Source organism: Crotalus tigris, unplaced genomic scaffold (assembly GCF_016545835.1).
Source record: "Crotalus tigris isolate CLP2741 ecotype Arizona unplaced genomic scaffold, ASM1654583v1 scf7180000018468.2839379, whole genome shotgun sequence".
In the NCBI taxonomy this organism is placed as follows: Eukaryota; Metazoa; Chordata; class Lepidosauria; order Squamata; family Viperidae; genus Crotalus; species Crotalus tigris.
In genome coordinates, this window is record NW_024097024.1 from 376,609 (window position 1) to 403,204 (window position 26,596).

At 35.4% G+C, this 26,596-nt stretch overlaps 1 protein-coding gene across 1 annotated transcript in view; it reads right to left on the minus strand.

Annotated features, from left to right (window-relative positions):
* LOC120312242 (guanylate cyclase 2G-like) overlaps positions 1-26,596 on the minus strand; it is a 42,519-nt gene that overhangs the window by 2,744 nt on the left and 13,179 nt on the right. Inside the window, exons 2-19 of the mRNA XM_039352658.1 lie at positions 24,790-25,138; positions 23,318-23,424; positions 20,583-20,768; positions 19,688-19,832; positions 18,863-18,998; positions 17,777-17,880; positions 17,114-17,271; positions 16,525-16,674; positions 14,125-14,208; positions 13,171-13,275; positions 10,547-10,618; positions 9,640-9,808; positions 8,684-8,839; positions 6,225-6,402; positions 5,219-5,359; positions 2,909-3,101; positions 2,447-2,621; positions 905-1,003 (exon numbers count right to left, since the gene is read on the minus strand). Of these exons, the coding sequence (XP_039208592.1) occupies positions 905-1,003; positions 2,447-2,621; positions 2,909-3,101; positions 5,219-5,359; positions 6,225-6,402; positions 8,684-8,839; positions 9,640-9,808; positions 10,547-10,618; positions 13,171-13,275; positions 14,125-14,208; positions 16,525-16,674; positions 17,114-17,271; positions 17,777-17,880; positions 18,863-18,998; positions 19,688-19,832; positions 20,583-20,768; positions 23,318-23,424; positions 24,790-25,102 (2,671 nt within the window). The 5' untranslated portion in view covers positions 25,103-25,138. The remainder of the gene's footprint in view (positions 1-904; positions 1,004-2,446; positions 2,622-2,908; positions 3,102-5,218; positions 5,360-6,224; positions 6,403-8,683; positions 8,840-9,639; positions 9,809-10,546; positions 10,619-13,170; positions 13,276-14,124; positions 14,209-16,524; positions 16,675-17,113; positions 17,272-17,776; positions 17,881-18,862; positions 18,999-19,687; positions 19,833-20,582; positions 20,769-23,317; positions 23,425-24,789; positions 25,139-26,596) is intronic.

Genomic DNA, 26,596 nt, shown 5'->3' on the forward strand with positions numbered 1-26,596 from the left:
GAAAAAGAAAAAATAATAATAAAAATATATTAAAAAATTATTCCCTCTCCATCAAGACAAATACAGACTTCAGTCATTTATCCCCATCTTCAGTCTGCCATAGCTTCCCTTAAAATGCACTAATGAAAAGTTTTTGAAAGTATTCTGCTTTAAACAGTTTAGTCTAACAACATTTCCCTCTGTCTATTATATAAACTCTTAATTACAAATTAGGGTCCATCTGTCAAGCTGATTGCAATTCAGGTGATCATCATATTTAAGAATTAATTTGAAGTCCTCTTTTTTTCTAATAATGAGCAACCAGATGTTTTTTCTACCTGTCATAGCTGTCATTCTGTTGTGTTGCATCTTTTCCTAACTTGACATCAGCAACAGCAGGAGATGGAGAGATTGGAATGGGAGTGATTGAAAGGTTGGGTTTGAAGCAGAGCCAGCCATGATTGTTAGGAGCACCAATCAAGCACAAAGTCAGCAAAAGGAATTTGGAGATGGGAAAGGTGTGAACGCAGGATCCATTTCCAAAACAACCTGAGAACTTTTAATTGGAAATTGACTGATGAAAGAGGCATGGCCAGGGGAAAGGGGAAAGTTAATTGCATTGTTTTCATGCCAAGCCAACAGTTTCTGCCTGTTCTAATCGTAACTGCTTTGTTTTCAGCAAAATATACTCTTGGATCAAAAAATGAACCAGGAGTCTTTCTATGCTAATTAAACAGCTGGGATGGATAACACTACCTAAGCATGAAGATACAGTAATATTCTTCCTTTGCAACTTTTCAGCAATATACTTATGATTACCTGTTACTACTGTGCACTGATTTCTGAAAACAGGATGCACTAATAAAATGGTATATAGATGGTTTACATCAGCCTTTTATTTTGTCTCTAAGAAATGATAACATACGTAAGCTGGTACTTTCCATCCGTGAAGCTGTGTTCACAGTGTCTCCAAAAAGACAATACCGTGGTCTTGTGATGCCTACTACACCTGCAACAACAGGGCCTAGAATGACAAATATTAAGAATTACTTCAGCCACATACAAAAGATGTACAAGATTCTGTCATGCTTTATTTCTTACTGAAATAAATAAAATTTGGATTTTAGGGCATCTGATCCGAATATTGGAATAAGTAGATTTTACATATATATTTTTCCCAACTATGGTGACTTTTGAATGCTCTTATTTCTAAAGTATAGTATTTATTGAAGAAATAATTTTCCTAGCTATAAGAGCCAAAGTTGTATAACTTAAGAAAATGGATCAGGTTAACCATCTTTGCACTATAGTCAACTACTACATAGCTAGTATGAGGATTAAAATATGAGTCAATGTCAATCCAATTAAAAATCCATTTAATCTAATATCTTGTTTTTCCAGCAGAAGATACTTTTTATTTTGTTCAGAAATTCTTTTCTGGAAAAAAATGTGAATGGTTCACGCAAGTATAATGCAAAGAATGTCCTGATGCATTCCTTATATAATGCTAGTAAAGTTGTTTTGGTAATATGGCACATGGATTAAATACTGCATATAAATATTTATATCCTTAATACTACAGCATCAGATACACATAATCACAACATTCTGGTTATGTATCATGGAGATTATTCCTTTGAGATTTGTGTACAGATTTGAATATGTAGAGCTCTGAATATATAAAGAATACCAGCAGACATCTGGAAGTAGGATGGCAAGAAGAATACAGTCTCACTACCATCCCTCAGTTAGTGGTGGACACATCATACAAAGACATATTATGGCTTGTTTGATTTTTGTCTTGGCTTGTTATGTAAATACAACAGTTAATTGCAGTTAATAAAGCATGGATTATAACCAACTTCAGTTCATTATAAAGTAGTTAAACCATAACTTAATATGTTATATATGATTTCCATGCTAGAATAGAGTGGAATAGAATAGAGCAGAACAGAATAGAATCAGAGGTAACAAGTGACCAGATTAATTCTCAAGCATTAAATGTAATGTTCTAATTTATTTTATATTGTGACCATCATATATTTTCAGGATGGGTTCTAGGCATATATTTCAGGATGGGTTCTAGGATTGATTTAAAAGCTGTAATGTCTTTCTAAAACAGACAGAAAAAAATGAATTTTTACACTGTATCATTTCATATCCTATAAACAAACATCCTGATTGATCAATAATAAATTAAAACCAATAAAAGAAGCAATTTTTCTTAGTTCATCAAAGATCCCTATCTTAAAGGAAGTTTTGCAATGGTGGGGCAGATATAAGAGTGTAGGCTTAGGTCTAAAGGACACTTCCAACTCAGTCTATCTGAAATAAATCAGAAAGAATAATAAATTGCAAGTGTTTGCTGATTCTGTGCCAATAAGCAGTATGTGATATGATAAATTCATTTCCACAAAAGGTCAATTCAGTTAAGATCTGAAAGTCCAAAGAGATGTATGCTATTTACCTGTATGAATTCCAATTCGTACCCTTAATTTCTCATTAGGTAAGTGCCTGATTTTGAATGATATAATTGCACTGAGAAAATGCAAAGACATTGTGGCAATTTCTTCGACATGCTTTGCCCCATTGGGAATGGGGAGGCCACTAGCCACCATATAGGCATCTCCAATAGTTTCAACCTAGAAACAAAAAAGGCCATCATTTGTACTTGAATATAGATGAAATTCAGTTCCTAAAAGGGTGAAAGTAAGACATGGTTTTGGAAGGTTTGAGTCTTCATATGTCAATAGACTTACAGAATTTACAGCATACAAAAATGGTTAAGCAAAAGGAATCTCATGTCCCTTGTGTCTTAATTATCTCCACAGCTCTTTTCAGACAAAGATATATGGCAAATTATGGATTTTTTTCATGCCTACTGACAGGAATGATGCAAATATTCTTTCTTCAGTAAATTTTTTCCTACCTTGTAGACATCGTATATTTGAATGATGTTATCAAATAGACTATACAGGTCATTAAGGAGAGTGACAACTTGCAGGGGAGAGCTGACAGAGCATAACCTAGTGAAGCTGACGATATCTGAGAAGAAAATGGAGACTGATTCAAAGCTTTCAGGTTCCACTGATTTTCCAGCAACAAGTTGTTCTCCTATAAAACTGGAACATAAATGGGTGAGAGATAAATTCTGCATCTATTCAAGACTCTTAAAATCATAAAAACTGTACAAGGTATATACAATTTATCATCCTTAAAACAAGATAATTCTTGATTCTTCAAATGAAAGATTGGAGTAATTTACCACAGTATGCAGTTGAGACATAGCTTTACAATACAGCAATAATGTTATTTGTTTCAAAAATATGTGTACTGTAAAAGTAAGGATTTCCACCTGCAAATCCGATAAATTAACCTAAATGAGGTTTATTGGAAAGAAACAGTCATGTTCCAGCACAGGACTATTATCTACCAATTGACTTTCAAAGGAAGTCTCTTTGTATGCTCTATTGTGGTGGCAATTTATTTTTATCATTCTAGTGCTTTTATAATGCAACCAGGTTAAGAGGATGGAGGAGGTTGGTGGATGTTGGTACATCACTGTAGCAGGATCACAATATATCTGGTCTTAGTTTGTTTAACTACCAATGCTCTTCCCAGGAACCATATGCCAAAAGTAAGGAAAGGGGAATTAGTCAAAACCGAATTAGACAAAATCGAACAAATAGTTGGATGAAACCAAATTAAATTTGGATGGGTATCCTCTTGATCTTTGTGCACTTCTTTTCTTTTTCTCCCTTTTCTTTTTTGTCATTCAGTAGATTTTTGAGAGCTTCGTATCAAAATAACTATAGGAGGCATTGAAATTAGACCAAGGACTACATGAAAGTAAATTGTGTGCTTTGAGTTGCTCATCGTTTTCTAGAAAAAAAGCACTGGTCACAATTCACTGGAGATCTCGGCTGAAAGTTTATTATTAAGATTTTAAGTAATTTGGTTTTTTAGAGCAAATTAAACTGCTAAACAGCAACATGGTTCAGATTCAGATTTAATGACATTAATTTTGAGCCATGAATATCTAAATCCTTTATAAAAAATATGAAGTATTAGAATTACCATTTCCCTTTTGTAAGTAAGTTGCCATTATCACTGCCTTATTCCAAGGTATTTTTGACACTTAATTCTAGGGGCACTTAATTCTTAATAATTAAAACTATGGCAACTCCATTCTAACATAATGCCAAATCAGTAAATGAAAACAACCTATGCATTGAAACAAAATGAAAAGACAACCTGAGCTTGAATATTTCTGTTTCTTTTTGCCCTAGGAACCTTAGAAAAAGAAGTTTTCATTTCTAATATGTAAGAAATAAGCACTGTCTGATTCTGTTGCAATGTATTCTGCACAAAACAAACTTTCATTATAAAGATGTATCCAAACTGTTTCATGTTCTAGTGAAATTGAAGTGAGTTGAGGTAGTGACTGAACTAGTTATCTTACATTCAGTGAATCATAAATACAACCAATTTAATTTAGATCCAGCTCTACTATTCCAAATCATAGTTTGTTTTTATTCTGCTATTTTATTTATGGGAAATTATAGTATTGTACCTGCAAATTAGAATGCTTTAGTTTAAATCAGACATGTGAAACTCGCGATGTCACGTGATGTTGCACGATATATCGGAGCTTTTTCTCCATTGCCAGCAATGGGGTGGGTGCGGTTTCCTGGTGACATGTCCGGCCCGCAGGCCGGCAGTTTGACACCCCTGGTTTAAATGAAAAAGCCAAATAAAAGTTTATAGCAGTGGTCCCCAACCTTTTGGGAATCAGGGACCCAAGAGGCTTTTCCACGGACCAGAGGGGCCGGGTTTCATGTGCAGATTACATCCCATGAATGGGGCTTTGCTTATTCGCATGGCCCGATTTCTGGCATGCTGCAGCCTGGTGCTGGTCCATGGACCGGGGGTTGGGGCCCCCTGGTTTATAGCAAATGAATGTACTAAGTATAGGATTCTTTAGGATAAAGATGGTGTCTACCAATGCATTTGTACTTTCATCCCATCCTCATGCACCTCAGACCTCCAGGTAAAGATTGCTCTGTGATCTATACTTTTTCATTATTAAAGAAAAAAAGAGCTGGAATTGTAACAAAAAACACTCTACAATACATTGAGAATCAATTTAGCTTGGGGCTGGACCTATTGTGCAAGATGAAAACAAGTAGACAATCTACTCAGAAATAAAGGAGAAAATAAAATGATAGATTTCCCTTACCTAGGTAGCATGGCTGATAAAAGCGTTTCAGTTTTCTTTTTTTCTGCCATTAATAGGGTCGTTCTTGCTTCAACTACTTCTTCCAGATGATTTGCATATTTTTCCAGTTTATTAACCATGTTGTCTAAGATACTGAAGTGGCTTTTAGAAGTATTCAAAAAGCAAATATTGAATGAAACTTACTTTACCATTCTATAAAAGTGTCGTGTAGGAGAATGTGCTGTTGCTTCTGCTCTATACATTAAACATCTCTTTATTCTGTATGATTCTTAAAGAATTGAAAGTGCCCTGATAACCACAACAATAATTAATTAAAACTACTGGAAAAAAAAACCAGTATCATCAATACATTTCGTTAAAACTACTAGAACTTTTCATTAGTTTTAACTAAATGTATTGATAATACTGTTTTTTTAATAGCTTACTAACCTAAGGATCATATAATAGTTTATAATATTGTCCAAATTAATATTTATTGTGTACACCTTCTGACATAGGAGGTTCATCTTCCAATGTCATATTGTTTAGCTTTTTGGTAATGTCCTTTGGATTTTCTTGGCAAGGATACTGGAGTAGATTGCCATTATTGAAAGAGTGTGTCCAAAGATGGCTAAATATCCATGATTAAATATCCATTATTATTTATTATTAAGTACTGATTAATAATTATTAATAATGGATACTTACATATATAGCTATATTTTGACAGGCTTTCAATATTAGAAAGTCTGGTTACAAAACCTCTGAATAATCTGGTTACTGGTTACAAAACCTCTGAATAATCATTTTAAGAAAACAAAAATAACAAACTCTTGTATTCCTCTTTATAAATAACTTCATTTCCTGATCTGAGGGAGGCAAGCATGTGAGAATGCTGAGCTATATATGTATCTTTCTTTTATTATGTATTTCGTATCTTCATTAAGAAAGCAACACCTTAAGATCTGAAATATCTTCCTCGTCAGTCTCAAATAAAGAATAATGGTGAACAGAGGAGAAAATTTACCCATCAGGGCTGGTGTCTCTTAGTGCTGTCTTTATCTCCGAGAATGTTGGCCTCTTTTCTGGGTTTTCATCCCAACATGCCTTCAAAAGTTCAGTTACCTTGAAATTGCATTTGTCTACTGAAAGCGAGGGTCTCAGTGGAACAGAAGACTTAGGATCCTTGATAGTTTTTATTATTTCTGGAATTAATGAACAGAGCAAGATTTCAAAATATTACACATTTTGCTTTTCATCTAATATCAAACCATAAATCATAATTTCATAAACTGTAATAACTTGTTGTACATTGCCCGGAGGCATTTGTTTGTGAGATGGGTGGCCATATAAACGTGACAAATAAATGAATAACACATTGCATTAAGTTAAAACCAAGCAAATTGCAATTATAACTTAGCACAGGTTTAGGAAGTGACAAATCTGAGATCTGGTATCTACTGTAAAACCTCAGCCTGACAGTTTCTAAATCCATGCTAAGCCATAATACTAGTTGGTTGGCTTTGGCTTACTATAATTTGTGGATCCAGTTTTGTAGATCAGATATGCATTTGAATGATACAGACTCAAAAAAGAAAGCAACTAATTTTCTTTAATGCAATTTGAGTTTTTCTCTTTCAAAAAATAAGCATGAAATGGGACTGGAATGCTTAGGTAGGATTTGTAAAGAAACCAGGCCTGAATGTCCTATAATTTTCAATAATATGTACATCTCATTTTAAATGTTTTTTATTATTTAAAACAATCAAATCCCCTTTAACATAGCTCCAAATTTTGTTGCTGAAATTTAGTACCACGATGGCCATATTCGAGCAAGCAAATTTTCAGACTGTTTATGAAGTGGGGAGGGGGGGAGAGATTGCCTTTCAAAAACAATCCCCCTCTCTTTACATATAGAAATATAATGGAAAAATATATACCAGCACTGAACTGAATGATGTCATAGCAACCCTGGGAAAAGCATTGCATATGTTGTATTTGTGATCAACACTTCCCAGAGCTTAGAAAACAGATGCATATAGATAAGAACCACATCAATGTGGGAGAGAGTTGTTTAATTATTTAATGGACGTTTGGTTGCATCCATAGCAGGCAAAAATTTATTGAAGAGATACTGAAGAGATTCAGATTATTCTAAATAAAGAATTGACAAGCAGTGACTTATTAAACAAATTCTAAAACAATCTAATATGTAGAAGAGAAAAAGGATTGGTACAGGGCAATAATTTATCAGAAGAAATATATGTAGGGAAAGAGATAAAAGACAGAAACAAGCCCAATTGAGATACTTTGTGTATATGTATACTTGGCTTTGAAATATGATTGTCCTTATGGAAAAATAGAACTATGTCTGAACTGACTGGTTCAGGTTAGGGGACTGGAGGCTAAAACATATAAGGAACGGTTGCTGGAATTGGATATGTCTAGTTTAATGAAGAGAAGGATGAGGGGGGACATGATAGCAGTGTTCCAATATCTCAGGGGCTGCCACAAAGAAGCTATTTTCCAAAGCACTTGAAGGCAGGACAAGAAGCAAGAGATGGAAACTAATCAAGGAGAGAAGCAACCTAGAACTAAGGAGAAACTTCCTGACAGAACAATTAACCAGTGAAACAACCTGCCTCCAAAAGCAGTGAATGCTTCAATACTGGAAGTTTTTAAGAAGAGACTGGACAGCCATTTGTCTGAAATGGTATAGGGCACTGATGGCGAACCTATGGCATGGATGCCAGAGGCGGCACTCAGAGCCCTCTCTGTGGGCACATGTGCCGTTGCCCCAGTCCTAGGCCTTCAGCTGGGTTTTTATAAAACCTTTTTGCTTTAGGCCTCCGCTGCTGTGTACAAAAAAAAATAAGGTTCAATCAATCAGTCAATTTCAACTTCTCGCGGTAAAAAAAAAGGTCTTGCAAAGTTGGAATTGATTGATTGAACTTTTTAGTCCCATCCAGTCAGCTGTTACTACTGCAGCCACACCCACCCAATGGGCCACACCCACCCAATGGGCCACACCCACCCAGCACCCGTCAATGCATAAGTGGGTTGGGGTTGCAGTTTGGTCACTCAGTCTCTAAAAGGTTCGCCATCACTGGTATAGGGTTACCTGCCTGAGCAGGGGGTTGGACTTGATGACCTCCAAGGTCCCTTCCACCATCATCATCATCATCATCATCATTATTATTATTATCTCAAAATCTGACACAGGCTTTAGTGTAGGGATGCATACCATTCTTTTAAAAATCTTAAACATATTGTGTCTATTAGTTAGCAGACATATATCAGTAATACTTCCCAAGAACTTTTGGATGACATGCTCTGCAAATTGTCCTCCTCCTCCTCCAATGCATATATACATATAAACAGATTGTAAATGTTTGTCTGTATATGTGTCTAAACAAATTTTTCTACCTATCAATGTTGCAGAACAAATTTCACAATTTCTCACAATAAGGAGAAAAAAAAGAGAACCTTCTGCACTCCTATTTTGATCTTGAAATGGACCATCTTCATGATTATATATCAATTCTCTCATAATAATAGCAAAACTGTAAACATCACCCTTCTGGGTGCCATGAAATGGATACTCTCCCATTCTAAGAAATTCAGGAGCTGTCCAGTATAAATCTGCAAACAAACAAAAAAGGACAGATTAATATGATGTGGATATTTAGAGCTCTCGTTTCAAATACTAAAGCAGCCTTTTTAATATTTCATGTTTTACCCCAAGTCTGAAAAAATGTGGGATAGCTTAGTGACGTTTAGGAATAACTCTTTATTATTATTGCTTATTTCTGCAATAATAAATAATTTAATTATATAGCAATTGTAAGATTATTGAGTACTGTTTTGCAATATTTTGTAAAGTAAAAATCTATGGGTACATAAGCTGTACTTTAGTCCAAAGAATGGATCTGGAATTTCACATTGGAATTTCTCAGGCATTCAGTTTATCTTTTGGTGTTTTTTACATGCCCGTATGAAAGAGCATTGAGTTGTGTCATCCACAGCAAGTAGTGTCTGCTTTCATTACATTTTATAGTCTGAATGATAAGGGTAATGTCTAATTTATCCCTGTGGAAAACTGGGAGGGTAAAAGTAATGCATAGTATTCTATACCATAGAGCAGGGGTCCCCAAGTGAAGCCCCATACATGGGATGCAGGCAGCACAAGAAACCACACTCCCTCCAGTCCACAGAAAAACCTTTATCCATGGAACCAGTCCCTAGTGCCCAAAAGGTTGAGGGGGAGTCGCTGCCATTGAAAACAGATTATGCAACACAGTGATCAAACAAGGGAGATATCTGCTTACTGCACATGATGACCTCAATATGTTTTTTTCAAAATATTTAAATACTGAGATGTTACAAACTAAGTGCTTAGATGGTTGATGTTCTTTAGACTCCTAATTATATAGGACTCTTACCAGCATAGTTTGTCTCCTCTTCTGATATTATTTTAGATTTTCTTCTGTATTTGAGTTCCCATAAGCCAAAGTCACACAGCTTAATTTGCATGCGACTATCTACCAGGCAGTTTGTAGGCTTTAAGTTTCCATGAGATTTCAGAGGGCTGTTGTGAATGAAGAACATACCCTGAAAAAAACATACAGAGTGTATGTTTGTGAGAGAGAAAGAGAAGGAATACAGAAATATAAAGATATTAGTATGATAGGGAGAATAAACTACTAATAGTTGTATGATACTACAGCAATCAGTAGATTACACCAAACAAAGGAAGTTAGCAATATATAATATTCACCATGAACAGCAACAGCAAGATTTCAGTTTTTGATTATCCTTAAACATAATATAGTCTATTATAGCTTTGGTTGTAGATTATTGTTTTTCCAGTATTGCTAGCCTAATCTGTTTCTGAGATCAAAATTAGAAATAAATATATAGATATTTGTCTAGAAATATCTCGGTTTTTATAACTCTTTTAGCATATCCCAGGTTTATATATATATAAATTTTAAATATCCAAATGCAGAGCAAGAATAAAAATTTCATTTATTAAAAATATAACTCAACCCAATAATAGTTAACCCAAGGGAAATAACCTTTTTCCTTTATTTTCTTTGTTCTTAGAATTAGGATCTGAAGTAAGTATAGAATTAAAACCTACAGCCATTCTTTCCCATTTCTACATCTACACCTGTGCACCTGTGCGCACACAAAGAAAAAGAGTAATACTACTACAGCTGCTACATAACCATGACAAGAACAGAGATAATGTGTTCTCTGGTTTTATTTCGTATTCATTTGTTATACTAATCAGCAGTTTTCAGATTGTCCTTATAATACAAAATGATTCTTCTGCTCCATACTTACATTGACTATGTCATAGGCAAAAGAGATTTTGAAAATCCAATCCAGTTCAATAGCAGAATGTAACAAAACATCCTAGAAAAAGAATCAGCACAAGAATCTTATGGGTTGGATTTTTTTTTTTTTGGGTGGATGGATTCCTGATTTGTTAATGCAGTTTATTATTAAGCTACTCCATGTGCTTTTCTATATAAGCTCTCAATGTTTTTAAGCATGCTCTACATGATTTATTTATATCAGTTCATTAGAATGTATTTTACTGATCAGAATTTCAAAATGTTTACAATACATTTGAAAACTAAGAACACAGTCTAAGTCTGTGGTGGCGAACCTATGGCACGGGTGCCATAAGTGGTTCTTAGAGCCCTCTTTGTGGGCATGCGTGCCATCGCCCCAGTCCTTGGCCTTCAGCTGGGTTTTATAAAACCTTTTTGCTTTAGGCCTCCACCACCATGTACAAAAAAAAAAAGGTTCAATCAATCAGTCAATTTCAACTTGTTGCGGGAAAAAAAAGATCTTGCAAAGTTGGAATTGATTGATTGAACTTTTTAATCCCACCCAATCTGCCATTACCACCGCAGCCACACCCACCCAATGGGCCACACTCACCGAATGGCCACACCCACCTGGCACCCGACGATGCATACGTGGGTTTTGGGTTGCAGTTTGGCCACTCGGTCTGTAAAAGGTTCGCTATCACTGGTCTAAGTTATAACTTTATTCTTGCATACAGCACTTTGCTGTTGCTCAGCTTAGGGCATTTCCATCAATTTGTAATATCTCATGATGGCAACAGAAAATAAATCTTATAATCTCCTTTAAGATCTCAGAGCACTGGACTGAGAACAAGAGAAAAATATAATCCTACTCCATTTCACCTAGTTATCTATACAGGAAATTAATAATTAAAAGATTGATGGGAAGATTGGAGTATAAAGTTTAGCCATACAGTATATGTTAATGTCTCAATTTGTCCTACTCAACAATGACAGTTTTATTCTGATTGAGCTTATTATCATAATTTCCTTGCAGAAATACCAAACATAAGACACTAGCACAGGGGTGTTAAACTGCTGGCCCACGGCCCGGATGCGTCATGGCTAAACCATGCCACCCCATTGCCGGCACGTGATGTTGCAAGTTTGACACCACTGCTCTAGTAGACCACAGAGAAAACTCGCTGATGTGATACCTTGCAGGGGTCAATAATTTTTTATTTATCCCTAATATACAGAGTCTAGGACTTTAGTTTTTGATTTCTGCTCTTGTCTATCAAATGCCAGTATGGTAAAATGTCACTTGAAAACTGGTTGAGACACAATTATTATAGCCTGGAAAATCAATGCTAATAAAAGAGTTTAAATCAGATGTTGATTCTACATATCTAAATTTGTGCCTCCACAGCATCCCTGTTTCCAAAGGCAGGGGCATATGTGACTTACACCCCAACATCTAGATATGTTATTTATTATATAGAGTTATATATCTATGCATCAATTTATATTCTGTATTTAGGGCAATCTCATTTTTGGAGTGGCATATGATTTTCTCCTTATTCTGGCAGCCAGACAAGAGGTTTAACTTTCTTTTATCTTGTTTCTGTTCATATGACAGAGCTAACATATATTATCATCACTTTGACCCAATTAGATATGTCATACAAAAATTCCACAGTGTTATATATGGAAAAGAGTTATAGCACAGGTGTCAATTCCACAGTGTTATATATGGAAAAGAGTTATAGCACAGTTATAGCATACGTGTCATGACATATCGTGACTTTTTTTGCATTGCCAGAACTGAGGTGGGCACGGCCTCCATATGATGAAACCGGTCCATGGACCGGCAGTTTGACACCCCTGATTTATAGACTTGATATTAGCCAAAAGGTCACCTCCCTCCCACAAGATTAGCAGGAATGAACAAGGGGAAATCCTCGATATGCTGGAAATGTGAAGAGACCATTGGGAATTACTACCACATGTAGTGGCAATGCCCAAAGGCACAAAAATTTTGGAACTTATTAAAGAAATGGCTGGAAGAAAATTTGCTATTAGATATAGAGGCCAAACCAGAATTTTTTTATTGGGAATTATAGAAAGAAAATATAAGAAAGATACAAATTATTTACTACCGCATATAGTAACAATGGCACGAATAGCCTTCGCTCAAAAATGGAAAGAGAAAGATACTCCAACCAAAGAGGAAATATTACTGAAAATTTTCAGTTGCGCTGAAATGGATAGACTTACATTGGAACTCAAGGATAAAAGTGAAACTAAGTACTACAAAATCTGGGAACAATTTTATGATTGGATAGACAATAAGAGGGTAGCCAAGACAAATGTATAGTGTTGGAATAAAATATAGATTATAGACAAATGTATATTTAAAAAATAAATAGATAGATGAGTACTAATACTACTGTAAAATGTCGGAAGATATATGGAACCAGTGACATCATATCTATGTCCAATGTGTTTTTAATTTTGTATTATTAATAAAAATTTAAAAAAAGATATTAGCCAAAAGGTAAGTATTTCATAATATGAAATATATAAAACGGACCATTTTTAAAAAATACTGTATAATTAATCCTTAGCCATTTTTTGTGACATAATGCTTACTTTTAGGCTTCCTTTCTTGCAATAATGCATTACAGTGCAGATATTTGGAACTTCTAGACATATCCCATAGAAGACCACCAGATTTTCATGTCTCAATTCTTTCATCTGTAGTAAATAAAAATTGATTAGTGCTTATCAATTCTTAATTTCTTCTTCACTGACCCCAGCCTATATCTACATCTACTTCTATAGGAAGTCAATCAATCTTGATAGACATATGACTCTGGTTTCGAATGGGATTGTGTTTCCTGAAGGACCATATTCACAGCATTAGTTATCAAGAAAACTTGGTTATCAAGAATACTTACCAAATAAGATTTCAATATACCAGCTTATCAGTCTTATCGATGTTTTACCAAAATTGTCACTGACATTGTAAAATAATTTTTTTCCATTGTAATGGGAACAAAAATCTGTATTTTAATTCTTTTTTACATCAGAGAAGAAGATAATTTGGATATGAAGATTTTAAAGTTAAAAAAATCATTGTAACTATGGATAATTAGGTTGAGCAACAGTAGACGTTACTAGAGGAAATCTTGCTAGCAGAATGCTCCCTTGCCAAGAGGATGCTGAGCTGAAGGAGATGAGAATTGGTCATTTGAGTAAAAGGAGAAGATAGTAATGTAGACAAGCTACTACGAACTCCCGTAATGTTGCTGTTCTTACTTTCAAATAATCTATCACAAAAGTGCCTAGCACCTCTAATAATTCAAGGTGCAGTATTTAATTTTGCATGACTTCATTAAAACCATTGAGGTTTTAAGAGTAAATTTCAAAATTAAATCATAGAGCAGTGACCTAGGTAGTGATACCTAATTGTAGTAGGAAGTCGTATATTACTAACCCAGTTTACCCTGGGTTCAAGTTTGAAATTCAACTGTAGAATCTGAAGATTTAAAAAAAACACAGATTTCAACAGAGGATTTTAAAAGGATTAACAAATAGACACACCATTTGAATCTCTTCAAGAATTGATGATTTCCAAACCAAGGCATCTGCTTGGTTATCAATGAACTTGATAGCGACAAGAAAACCCTGAAACAAAAGCAAAAATGGGCAAACAAAAGGTTAAAAAAAGAAACACTTTTTTTTTGCTTTAACATAGAAACCATTTTGGAATAGCAGCACTGTCTTGGTTCTCCTTCTTCCTGAAAGGTCAGTTTCAGAAGCTGCTGATGGGAAAATAAAAATTCCATTATGGAGTGCACAATGGATATCTCGTCTAACAGCTTCTTCTCATCATCTATATGAAACTACTAGGGGAGTCCTATGTTGGCGCAAACAATATGCTGATGATGCTCTGTTAGACATCTCACTCCCAGGTTGAGCAGGTGATGTTGTGGAAGTGCTCACCCAATGCCTGAAGGCCTTCATGATCTGGATGGGAAAGAACAGGTTAACTTAATCCCTGCAAGACAAACTGATTTGGGAGTTGAGGATCTGTATTTATAAAAGCTACTGTATTTTCTCCAAATATAAAATTTGTAATCAGAAGTGACTAGAAAATGCAATATTTTTATATAAAAGCATAGCGGAAATGAGTGGCAAAACTATTGCTTAGTAATTATAAGTATGGTCACCTTCTCAAGAGAAATTCAAATTTATGAGAATTAAAGAGAAGCTCAATATACCTAAAGAATTAATAGAAATAACTGGTTAAATTGAAGACAGCATTAACTACAGGTAATACTTGCTTAATGACTGGTTGTTTAACAACTGTTCAAAGTTATGATAGCCTTGGAAAGGATGCCTTTAAAGTACTTCCTACTAGGGCAGTGTTTCCCAAACTTGACAATTTTAAGGCATATGGACTTCAACTCCCAGAATTCCACAGCCAGCATTGCTGGCTGTGGAATTCTGGGAGTTGAAGTCCTCATGCCTTAAAATTGTCAAGTTTGGGAAACACTGTACTAGGGTATCATAAAATATTTTGCTGTTCCCTGCCCATGGCCATGTTACCACATTTCAAGAACTCAACAATTTGTTTCATTTAGGACCAACTGCAGCAACCCACAGTCACGTGACCATAAATTTATTTCTTTTTAAAAAAAACTATTATTCAGCTGAAAACACCCATTGGATTTGCTGGATGCATTTAACGACCAGTTTCTCTTAGTAACCACATGGGTCACTTAAAAACTCGCTTTAAGATCGTGGTAAATATGGTTGTAAAATTGAGTTAGGTCACATAGTGACTGGCTTAATTATCATCCTGGCTTATGATCAAAATCCTAGGCTGAATTGTGGTTGTAAATTGAGAACTACCTATATACGGATACTTGGAAGTTGCAGGAGAATCCTAAAAAATATTAAAATGCAAGGATGGAACCAAACAAATTTAAACTTTTCTAAAGTTCTTAAATTCTTAAATTTTCAAAAATATATTTTACAAGTCTATTAGATGTAAAATGTTTCATGGAATAAAATGTGTCCTGGGAAGAATCAACAGGGATTGAATAATCATTTTAAAAAGATACTTCTTGACTTGCAACTATAATTGGGACCAGAACTGTTGCTAAGTGATGTATTTATTAAGTGAGTCATGCCCAACTTTACAAGGGTTTTTTTTTTGCTATAGTTAAACAAATCATACACTTATTAATGAAATCTGCCTTTGTCCATTGATTTTTCTTGCCAGAAACTTCCTGGGAAAGTCCTAAATAGTGATCATGTGACCCTGGGATAATGCAACCATATAAATACATGCTGGTTGCCAAGTATTCAAATTCTGATCATTTCATCACAGAGATACCGCATCAGTTGTAAGTGCGAGGACTAGTCTTAAGTCAGCTTTTTCAATGTTATCATAACTTTGTATGACCATTAAACAAATGATTGTAAATCAAGGACTCCCTGTACAATTATGCAAATGAAGAAAGTTTCTTTAATTCATAAAAGCATCTGCATCTTTTCTTACGTTTATAAAACTGTTTGGAAAGAAATTCTAGGTCATTTCCCTTCACTGTGTTTCATAAACTGCCCAGAGAGTTTTAGGTGAGATGGGCAAGGTAGAAATACAATAAAAGTATAAATAATCTGTCTATGCACAGCCACTAAAATATTTTGCAGAAGCATATTATCCAGTAATTTTGACTTGGATGGTATACAGTTCTACACTGGATTTACAATAGTCTAAGAATTTCATTTAATTCCAATTTCTACAAAGCTAATCAAATAAAGATGTCACCTTCCCAATCCTATCTAGTATCCCATGAATTATTCTGTATTTTATATTGCTGGGCAGCTTGTGCCCTGTAAATAATGGAAATACTATTAAATGCAACAGAAATTAAAGAGATATACTTTTATTTCATAATGCATGCACTATAGTTGGGATATCTATATACATACCTGATACAATCCTACTGTAGTGAAAAAATCTTCTTTTTCTTGCTTGTCTTTCAGTGAAGAATAATTACTGCTGGAGATAAACAAATGAGCCCCAACATTTTCTGTTTCTTCCGGTTCTGATGTGTTTGCTTGAGGCAGATCATATTTTTCCTTTCAAAGTGAATATAAAATGTTATATTAGGGATTCTGATGTCAAAACAAATCTTCCATTAGCATCAAAAAAGTTACTCTTCTAGACAATGCCAAGGGCTTTGTGATCACAGAAGAAAATCTAATACATCCTATTAAGATAAAAAGTCTTAATTTTGGAAAACCCAAAACAATGTTATTGAGTCTTCTATCCCATGATATTAGAAACTTCTGTTTTCTTGCCACTAGAAAAAAGAAATAAGACTACCAATGATTTCTCTAAATACCTTTCATTCCAATTCATTTAATGGATGGCATCAGTAAGAATAATTAGAATGGACCTCATATTTCTGTTTCAGTTTTAGTTTAATATGTGTTAATTTTTCCCTCACTTTGTGTCCAATAGTTGTGTTGGACAATGGTTCCCCACCATTCATCATCACAGTATGTAATAGTTTACCTTATTATCATTAAGAAGAATGATATCCTCATAGTTAATTCTCCATCCAGTATCATTGATTTGCTTTTGAAGGTGGCCTTTATAGATCTTCGTAAATATTGTCACACCTATGGTCCCCAATATGGTTATTATCAGGAGAATGATCATAACAGTCAGAGCTGTACAAAAAATAGTACAAGTCATTATGGAATAGGAAGAATGAGCTCAGTCTTGGTGAAGCATGCCATCTGATACAAAAATTGTGAATTATGTTTTAGGACAGCATATCTATCAAACAATTACAAAAAGAGGTTTGTCCTTATTATAAACAGAATTTAGAATTTATCAAGGCAATGAGAATTATGGATGAATGTAAGCTAGGAATAGCTTAAAGAACTTTGGAAGAACAAAACTGATTTGCAGCAATGGTTTTAGTTAACATTATGTTAATCAATATTTTCCAGTTGTTACTGAATTCCAGTTCCTACCAGCTTCAATTAGTACAGCCAATTGTCATAATTCAACATTATTCGATGCTATCCCAATCAGATGCAATTTAATTTTTAATATTAGCCATCTTTCTTTTTAAAAATATAGAAATTTAATTTAATGGTCTGATCTACAATAAAATCTAGAATAGGATTCAGATACATAGTATAAGGTGCAAGTAAACATCACACTCACTGGTGGCTTGAATTTTACAGTACTCATTGTGAAATCCACAAACTGGTTTGTCTTTAGGTATTTCTCCATTTGACCAACCAATATAATTAATTTCTACAGTGGGACTGAAGATAATAAGAGGAGATAAAGGTTAACAATAAAGGTCAGTTATATTTTTATTATTTAAATCTAAATATTCTAAACTTGTTGTAAATCAACCCATACTTTAAAAAGTAACTTATTTATATATTATTTTTTCTGTAACAATATTTTTTCTTTTTTATATTGTTTAATAAAATGTGTATGTATCATAATTCAAATAGAATGGGATTCATCAGCATACTGGTGCCATTACATTCCAGCAAATGCTCCATTAAATACTAAACATATAGAAGGCAGGAGAAAGAGAGGAGAAGGAGATACAGAGGGAGGGAGAAGGAGAGGGAGAGGGAGGGAGGGAAGGAGAGAAAGAGAGAGTGAGAGAGAGAGAGAGAGAGAGAGAGAGAGAGGTCAAGTAGTTAAGGCACAAGGCTAGAAAGTGGGAGGCTGTCCCATCTTAGCCATGAAAGTCAACTAGGTGAATTTGGGCCCATCACTCTCTCTCAGTACAACAAATATCATCCAACCAGTTTGGGTGAGAGCCATTTAATGCTTGGAGAACACCAGAAAATGATAGGGTACAGATAGGACTGGATAGTTGAGAAAATATCTCATAAACCAATGTCAAGCAACTTTCTTATTATTACCAAGAAAACTATATGAACATGTTCATGAGGTCACCTATGTTATTGCTCCTGCCTATATGGACATGTTCATGAGCTCAGTTTGAAAGAGACTTGAACAGATACTGTATACATGAACTCATAGAAAAAGATACCCATAAAAAGCAAGGGTCAGATTGCTCTAACTATAAAAAGAACTATGCTTCTGATTGAAATTGGCCTAAATTCATTCTCCATAAACAAATACAATAAGCTACTCCTTCAATAGATGAATAAAAAAACTATATATTGTACTTGACAGATTAAATCTTTATGTATAATATTTTCATGCTATATGAAAGATTAAATTACAGAGTATTTATGAAATATATATAGGCAGAAATACCTTAATGTCCTTCTGTAATGATCAAAATTAAGAACAGGAATGAAGTGAGTAGAATTTTCAGATTCCTGAAGATCATACACAGAATAATCCATTTTTCTCTCACCCAGTTCATCAATGTACACAGGACCAGTGATGCCTAAATAACAAAGACATTCAAGATACAGATGCTTAAACATTTCTTATATACCTTATTTTTCCTGGGACAATTCTGAATTTTCAAAATCCGAGAATAGTATTAATCAATAAAGTGATCAGAAAAATGAATTGTTTTATTACTTCTGAATTTAGAAACAGTCTGATTACAAACAGCATGTGAATAGTGAGAAAAGATCTCTTGCCAGATCAGATTTTTCCCATTTTGCCTTTGGCTCTGCTCACATTTGATATTCAGTACCTCAACTGGGCAATATGGCTATAAAAATATTCCCATTCTTGTTTACATGGAGATCCATTAGAAATTATTTTAGTTTCAGATATGATTTCCACATGACAATTACCCATGATATACTTACGTGCAGTTTACTCAGCCTACCTTCTGGGTTTGCATGAGATACTATAAACTAAACTCATAACCCAGGCATGTCAAACTGCCGGCCTGCGGGCCGGATGCATCATAGCGAAACTGCATCCACTCTATTGCCGGCACTGGCAAAAAAGTCATGATACATCGCAACACGTCACGTGATGTTGCACGTTTGACATCCCTGACATAGACCATTCCAGCTTCTTTGTATTTTTGTATTTTGGGTAACCACAGCCAAAGTTTTTGCTATATTATTGGCCCTGCCAACTTAAAATGACTGTTGTCTTAACTCACAAGCTTACCATACAGAGGGGTTTTATTATAGCCTTTTAAAGTGTTGATAAATGCCCTTCCATCAAGGAAATCCTTTTTTTCTTCTGACATTTCTTTTACAGTTGATGCATAAAGCAAAACAGCATCATGAAGGTACGCAGCATAAGAATTTAACTGAAAAAAGATACAATACATGAAAGGTTTGAATTTCTGGGGGAAAATAAGGGGGCATATCCCCCTTAAAATTGTCTGCTTGCAAATTAGACTTGAGACCAGGATTTCTGCTTCTTTAAGATGATAGAAGAAGGAGTGTCAACAGTAACCTTGCCCTAACTTGCAGAAACCATACTATTGCAATTTTAGCAGTTTATTACAAATTCTTTCCCCAGCTTTAGATACATATCCCAATTTACAATTCCCAAAATGGCAAATATTTGGGCTTCAGTTAACCCAATGAAATAGTTTGGCTAAAGAAATGCAAATAGTGCCAGTGGGTAAGATGGTGGCATATGTTAGTTAACTGACATTACTTAGCATGTCATTCTAAGATAGAGTCACTGATTTTAAAACTGATGAAAAGAACAATAGCTACCAGATTGTTACTTGCAAAGAATATTGAATTTGTATCATTTTTTAACTCTGATTATTTCACCACAGCATGATTTTTAATTTCACAAAGTCCTTAGCTCAGTCTCTTCCAACTTGATCCCCACTAAATTTAGGGGCATTTCAAGCTCACATTACTACAAGAGAAGCTTAAGTGCAAACAACTTAAAACCATTAGGTTGGAGATGAATTAGATAATTAACGGTTATGTAATAGATTTGGCAGCATTGACACCAAGTCAAGTCATGGGAGTAACAAAAAATTCCTTTAAGGTTTATTCCTAATAAGGACATTTTCAATTAATACAGTAAATATTACCTCTTCTTGTAAAGAAAATAAACTGTAAGAAGGCTGCTTTTCCTTTAGGGTATCATGGAGCTCCTTCATGAAATCAGAGTAGTTCTTATATTGTCTGTAAGATCTAAGAGCTATTATAAAAACAGACTGGTAAGCATCTAAGATGCTGATGTTTTTATGATTCCAAGTCTCTTCCGAAAAGTAGGCCTGGAAGAGAAGAGAGAGAAATAGTGAGTTCTAGTAAAATATGCACAATTCAGTTGGTGTGTCTCACTGTGTGAATGTGAAGGTCAGTAAAATATACCTCACAAGTAAGTTATTGGTATTTGAAAGTTTATGGAAGGGTAGGAGGAAAGAGGTCTGCTGGCATTTTAGAAGGCAGAATGTTCCATAGTGCAGGGGCTAGTATGGAAAAGGCATGGTTCCTGGCAATATTTAGGAAGGGACTAGGAGTGTTCCCCCTTTATTTGACCTGGTAAGATGGGCATATGTCTTAGGAAGGAGCAGTCCTGCAGATAACTTGGCCCTGTGCCATTTAGAGCTTTAAAGGTGATGACCAGCATCTTGAATTACATCCAGAAAAAAACTAAACATCATTGCATCTCATGCACAAATGAGCTGGGGAAACATAGGGATTGCCATTACTGTGCCTGCTGCTGCATTCTGGACCAACTGAAGTTTCTGGGTAGTCTTCAAGGGCAGCTCCATATGGAATACATTGCTGTGATCCAAATGGAGATGACCAAAACATGAGTGTTTATGAGCAAGGCCTCTCCATTGCAGAAATGGTCCAATTAGGTCACTAGACAAACCTGTGCAAAGGCACCCCTAGCCACTGCTGCCACTTTCTTGAGCAGGAACCATGAGTCCAGCAGCCTTGTTCATGGTGACCAAGACCTATGGTGGGTCTTGATAACCATTCTTGGTAGCTGATAGATAAAGTTTATTGGATTTGTGCTACATTGAACTTCAGCTATGTAAGTTCTATGGAACTGACTAGTCCTGGTTTTGCATGTTATCTGGAAGGAGTGAGACCTGTTAGTGTTTAATGATTGGGTCCTTGGGATGTGAGTATGTCATCTTCTGTTTTAAATCCATACCCGTTCTGGCTAGCCAAGGCCTCCACAGAGGAAGCATAGGGGAAGATCCATGCAGTAATAAATGCATTCTTGAGAGAAAGGATGGTTGCATCTCCTCCTCCTTAAGAAGCTATCTATCTCTGGACTTGATCCTCTCAAGTCACAGGATCAAAATCCACAACCATTTGTCTTACTAGAGTTGACTATTCTCCTCCATCCAGACACTTGAGCATCGCTTGATTGTCCAGGAAGCTGAGGTAAACCAAATTAATATCAGCATACTGATGACATTGCACACCAAGCTGAAGTGTAACCTCCCCAGCAGCTCACTGTAAATGTTAAACAAAAATGCTCTCACCCAATCAACACTAACTGGAACTTCCCCAAAGGAAGAAAAAACACTCAGAACAGTGTCAGAACAGCTATTTAGCCACTCAGACCCAGAGTGGGCAGGATGGATGCACTATCCTATTTCAAAAGTCACTGACATACATCACCAATACTGCCTCAGTGCTAGCTAGCCCTGCTGTATTCAGACTGGAAAGGGGTCCAGATAATTCTCCAGATCCTTTGGAACTGAAAGCTAGTCAACTTGTCCACCACTTTTGGAGACAAGAGAAAATTGTGCAGTTCTGTTAGATCCAGAGATAGCTTCCCCTTTGGGAAAGTTCCAGTTAGTGTTGATTGGGTGAGAGCATTTTTGTCTAACATTTACAGTGAGCTGCTGGGGAGGTTACACTTCAGCTTGGTGTGCAATGTCATTAATATGGTGATATTAATTTGGCTTACCTCAGCTCCCTGGACAATCAAGCAAGCTCAAGTGTCTGGATGGAGAAGAATAGTCAACTCTAGTAAGACAAATTGGCTGTGGATTTTGATCCTGTGACTTGAGATTTTCCTTCTTTGGTTTAGAATAAGAGGGCAGTTATGGCGGAATCTGGCATTGAGTTGTAGGGAGGAGGAATAAAGTGATAAATCAGCACTGAATCATTGACATGCAGGAGGAGATCCAGAAAAGATCTTCCCAATTCTTCACAGGATTTATCTGATAATTATGTAGAATGTGTTTTAGTCTGGCAAGATTCCTATAGGTGCGCAGCAATAAAGAAACTACTTTGTAATAGTCATCCTGTTGTTCTTGGTTTCTCCACACCTGACAGAGATTGCACAATGTGGGAGTTCTCGTGGACCATATCACTCCTCATCAAATAGAACTGATATAGATAGGTCATCCTTCGGACATCTTCATCTTGAATGCTTATTGCACACTAAGCACATAATATTACTGGATTAAGAGGTCCTGCTTTCTGTCTAATAACTGGTCTGGACTTTGTTCTAGTAACTTGTCTGGACTATTATAATGTGTTCTATCAAAAATTGGTCCAGAATGCAAGGACAAAAAAGGAATTATTTTAATTGAGACTTAATCATTTAAGTTAATCCTCTCCATGTGTCATGTTTACACCACCTATAGGTCTATCCTTTTCCAAAATATCACTTACATAAAAGTAATTTGAACCTGGAATGCTTTTGGTTGGTAAACATAGGGGATTTTTGTTTAAAACAGTTATTTAACATATTATTTAAATCCTCACATGATGAATTGGGTTGTTGCTCTTGCCCAGTTATGGAATCTAAAAATGTTTTAAACATGATAATAAAATACCCATTACTTACTGACTGTTGCAGAACAAAGAACACATATGGTCCGTTTGTCATACCTAATTCTTTGGCCTGTAACAAAATGGATCTTGCATCCAAAGGATTGCAGATTAAAACAATAACTGCAAAGAAATTGAAACAATTAGTTGTCTCTTATCTAAAGTTAATGCAGAAGAATATGGAAGCTCGAAGCAACCAAATATCAACTTAACACATTACAAAAAGTCAAAGCAATTTATTTATTACTATTCACTGCACAAAGAAGTATAGATTTGATGTGTATGTATCTTATTAAATAATACAAAGATCTTTGCAATAGTAAATATAAAAGATCTTTGCAATAGTAAATATAAAAGTGTTTTAAATATGTTTCATAGAGACAGTTTGGAAGAGAAAGATGCTGGGAAAAAGAGTCTGTAGTCAGCATGAAAATGGAAGAGAAAATAGACAGCAATGAGCCTGTGGCTTTTGGCAAAGGTGGGACTGAGATGGCAGGAATGAATCTGCTACTGAATGAAAACTATCAGTGTAGGGATTATAGATTTCTCTTTTTTTCTTTTGTGGGTACTTAAAAAGTCTCAAAAGTTGAATGAATCTGTATTATGTATATCTATATCATCTATATCTATATCTATCTATATAACATCTATATCAGCGGTTCTCAACCTATGGGTCGCGACCCCATTTGGGGTCGAACGACCATTTTACAGGGGTTGCCAAACAACGCAATCCGCCATTTCCCCCCCAGGGGGCGCCGCCGCGCATGTGCGCCACGCATGTGGGCGGCGGCGCGCATGCGCACCGCGCATCCGTGTGACGGGGTCGCCGTCACACAAAGTTTGAGAACCGCTGATCTATATCTTTATACAGTATCTATATCTATCTATATCCATATTATATCTGTGTATGTTTATGCTTTTCAAAGACCTGAATTTATATTCTTTTAAACATTTTTAGCGTTTTAATGCATTTCCAGGGATGCAGATATATAAAATGGTACTTTGATGTACCAAGTAGTTAGCTCCATTGAAATCAATGTAATTGCTCATCTAAAGAATTAAACTTTAAATGAATAATATGATTCATTGCAATTATGGGGTTTATTCCTTATACTCCAGAGCAAACAGTGATACCTCACGTCTTTAAATATTTCTAAATAAATTCAAGAAAAATCATCTACCATATGTGTCCTTTAGTTATCATCTACCATATGTGTCCTTTAGTTAGTAGGAGTAATATTAAGAGCCAAATATGTAAATATTGCTATTCTATATGATCCAAATATATTTTGAAATTCTGCTTCCCAATGTTATGCATTATATTAATAATTCTGATTACAAATGGAGGGACTTAATCATGTCACTCCCTCGAATTCTTTTAAAAATGATAATCAAGAAGATTAAGTATTTTTATCTTATTTTATTCTAAAGAGCTCAGGTATTTTTGTAATTTATACTAATTAAATTTTATTTTCTTCTGAAACTTACTTCTGGCAAGAGATGATATATAAGTCAGTTTCTCCTTATGGAGGCTTTGATTGTTTGTGTTGTATCTCACATTTGCTGTGATGGTTATATTGACTTTGAGTTGGTTTTCTATACTTGTCCATAATTCCTCTGTTTCACCCCATGTAAATGCATCATATGAATTTCCAAACAGACCAACATATTTCCACCCAAAATACTGAAGTGTTGTATGCAGTACTTCTCCTATCAGGTGCACTGGTGAAACAAGGTTGATGTAAGTGTCATAAAAAAATAAGTTCCTCAGCCTTCTTGTTTGGCCAACAAACCCAAACATAGGAATATTCCATTGAGAAGCAAGCAATCCTGTAACCTAGGTAAGAAAAAATAGTAATAATTGCATTAGTTAATAACACTTAATAACTATAGATAACTTTGTTTACTCTGGATTACTATCTATGAAGGCCCCAAAACTGCTCCACCCCCGCCCCGCCCACCCACAGGGCCACCTACTGCCTCCATGGCCTGCCACAGCAGATTGCACAGGTGGCTCTTTAGCTCCATGGTGGCCATGCCCTCTGCCTGCACCCTGCAGCATCATCTGCACACAATGGGGTGCGAGGGCGGAGTCTTGTCCCTGCTGCCCGGCTGCCATGTCCTTGGCTGCACTACTCTGCGCGGGCCACGCCTGGGGGCAACTCTCCTCCAGGGGGGCTGCTGGTGAGGAGGAGGCCGCGGGGGGAGGTGGGGCTGGGGTGAAAGCGCACATGCCCACAGAGAGGGCTCTGCATGCTTAAGAAATGTCAACTTGATCCCATTTGGATTTTACAAAGAAATTAACCAATGTTATTGAGGTTCCAGGAAGATCCAAAGAACTCTCTGAAAGTTAAAAATTATCAAGGGAGATATACGAAAATCAACCTTGGACTGTCATTTTATTATTTTATGTTTTGTTTGAAATCAATATATTTTGTATTATAGCCAGTAAAATCAACTTGTTTTTTTATTCACTATTAATGCTTCTCTCTCTTGCGTGCTGTCTCAGTCTATATAAATAATTAACCCTCTGTTCAGGTTCAATATTTGATGAAATACTAAGACTAGCATGCCCACTTGGCATCTCTGCTTTGCAAGTTGAAAAGCTTGGAAGGACTGTCTCCCCGTAGTTTCTGCTTGGCTGCTACAAGTATCTTCAAATAAACAGTGCCATTTGTGAGGATTCTGAAAGCATGCCTTTTCTGTTACCTCTGAGAACCAAGTGGCTTTATGGAATTTAACGGATTCTGAAAAGCCTTAAAAAATCTGTTTTCTACTGTTTGGACTATGGTGAGTGGACACCCATATTGTATTTTTGTATATATTGTTCTATGTTGTCTGGCTTGATTCCATATCTTATTAATCATCTATCTTTAATTTATTTTGTTTATCATGTCTTACTCCTTTTCTAAATTTTATATAATGTTGCTTATCCCAAAAAAGAGTTATATGATGGAAATATATGCATATATGAAAAGAAGAAATATACTAATGAAAGTTGCTTCGGAATTCTTAAATGAGTCAAGAACATTCATCAGTAATGTTCTCAAATGGTATACAGAAGAAGAACTAAAAGCTACAAGTCCTAGAATTATGAAAATCAGATTACATTAAGGAACCACCAAAGTGATTGCAAGATAATTACATAAGATAATTAAGCAAAAAAAGATATGAGCACATAGTATTTGGAGTTAAATTGACTAGAAAAATTGGTTTCTATAGAATGGAATATTGCCTTTTGAATGCCTCACATGAAGTTGCTGAGGATTGGTGGATTATTTTTTTTACTTAAATC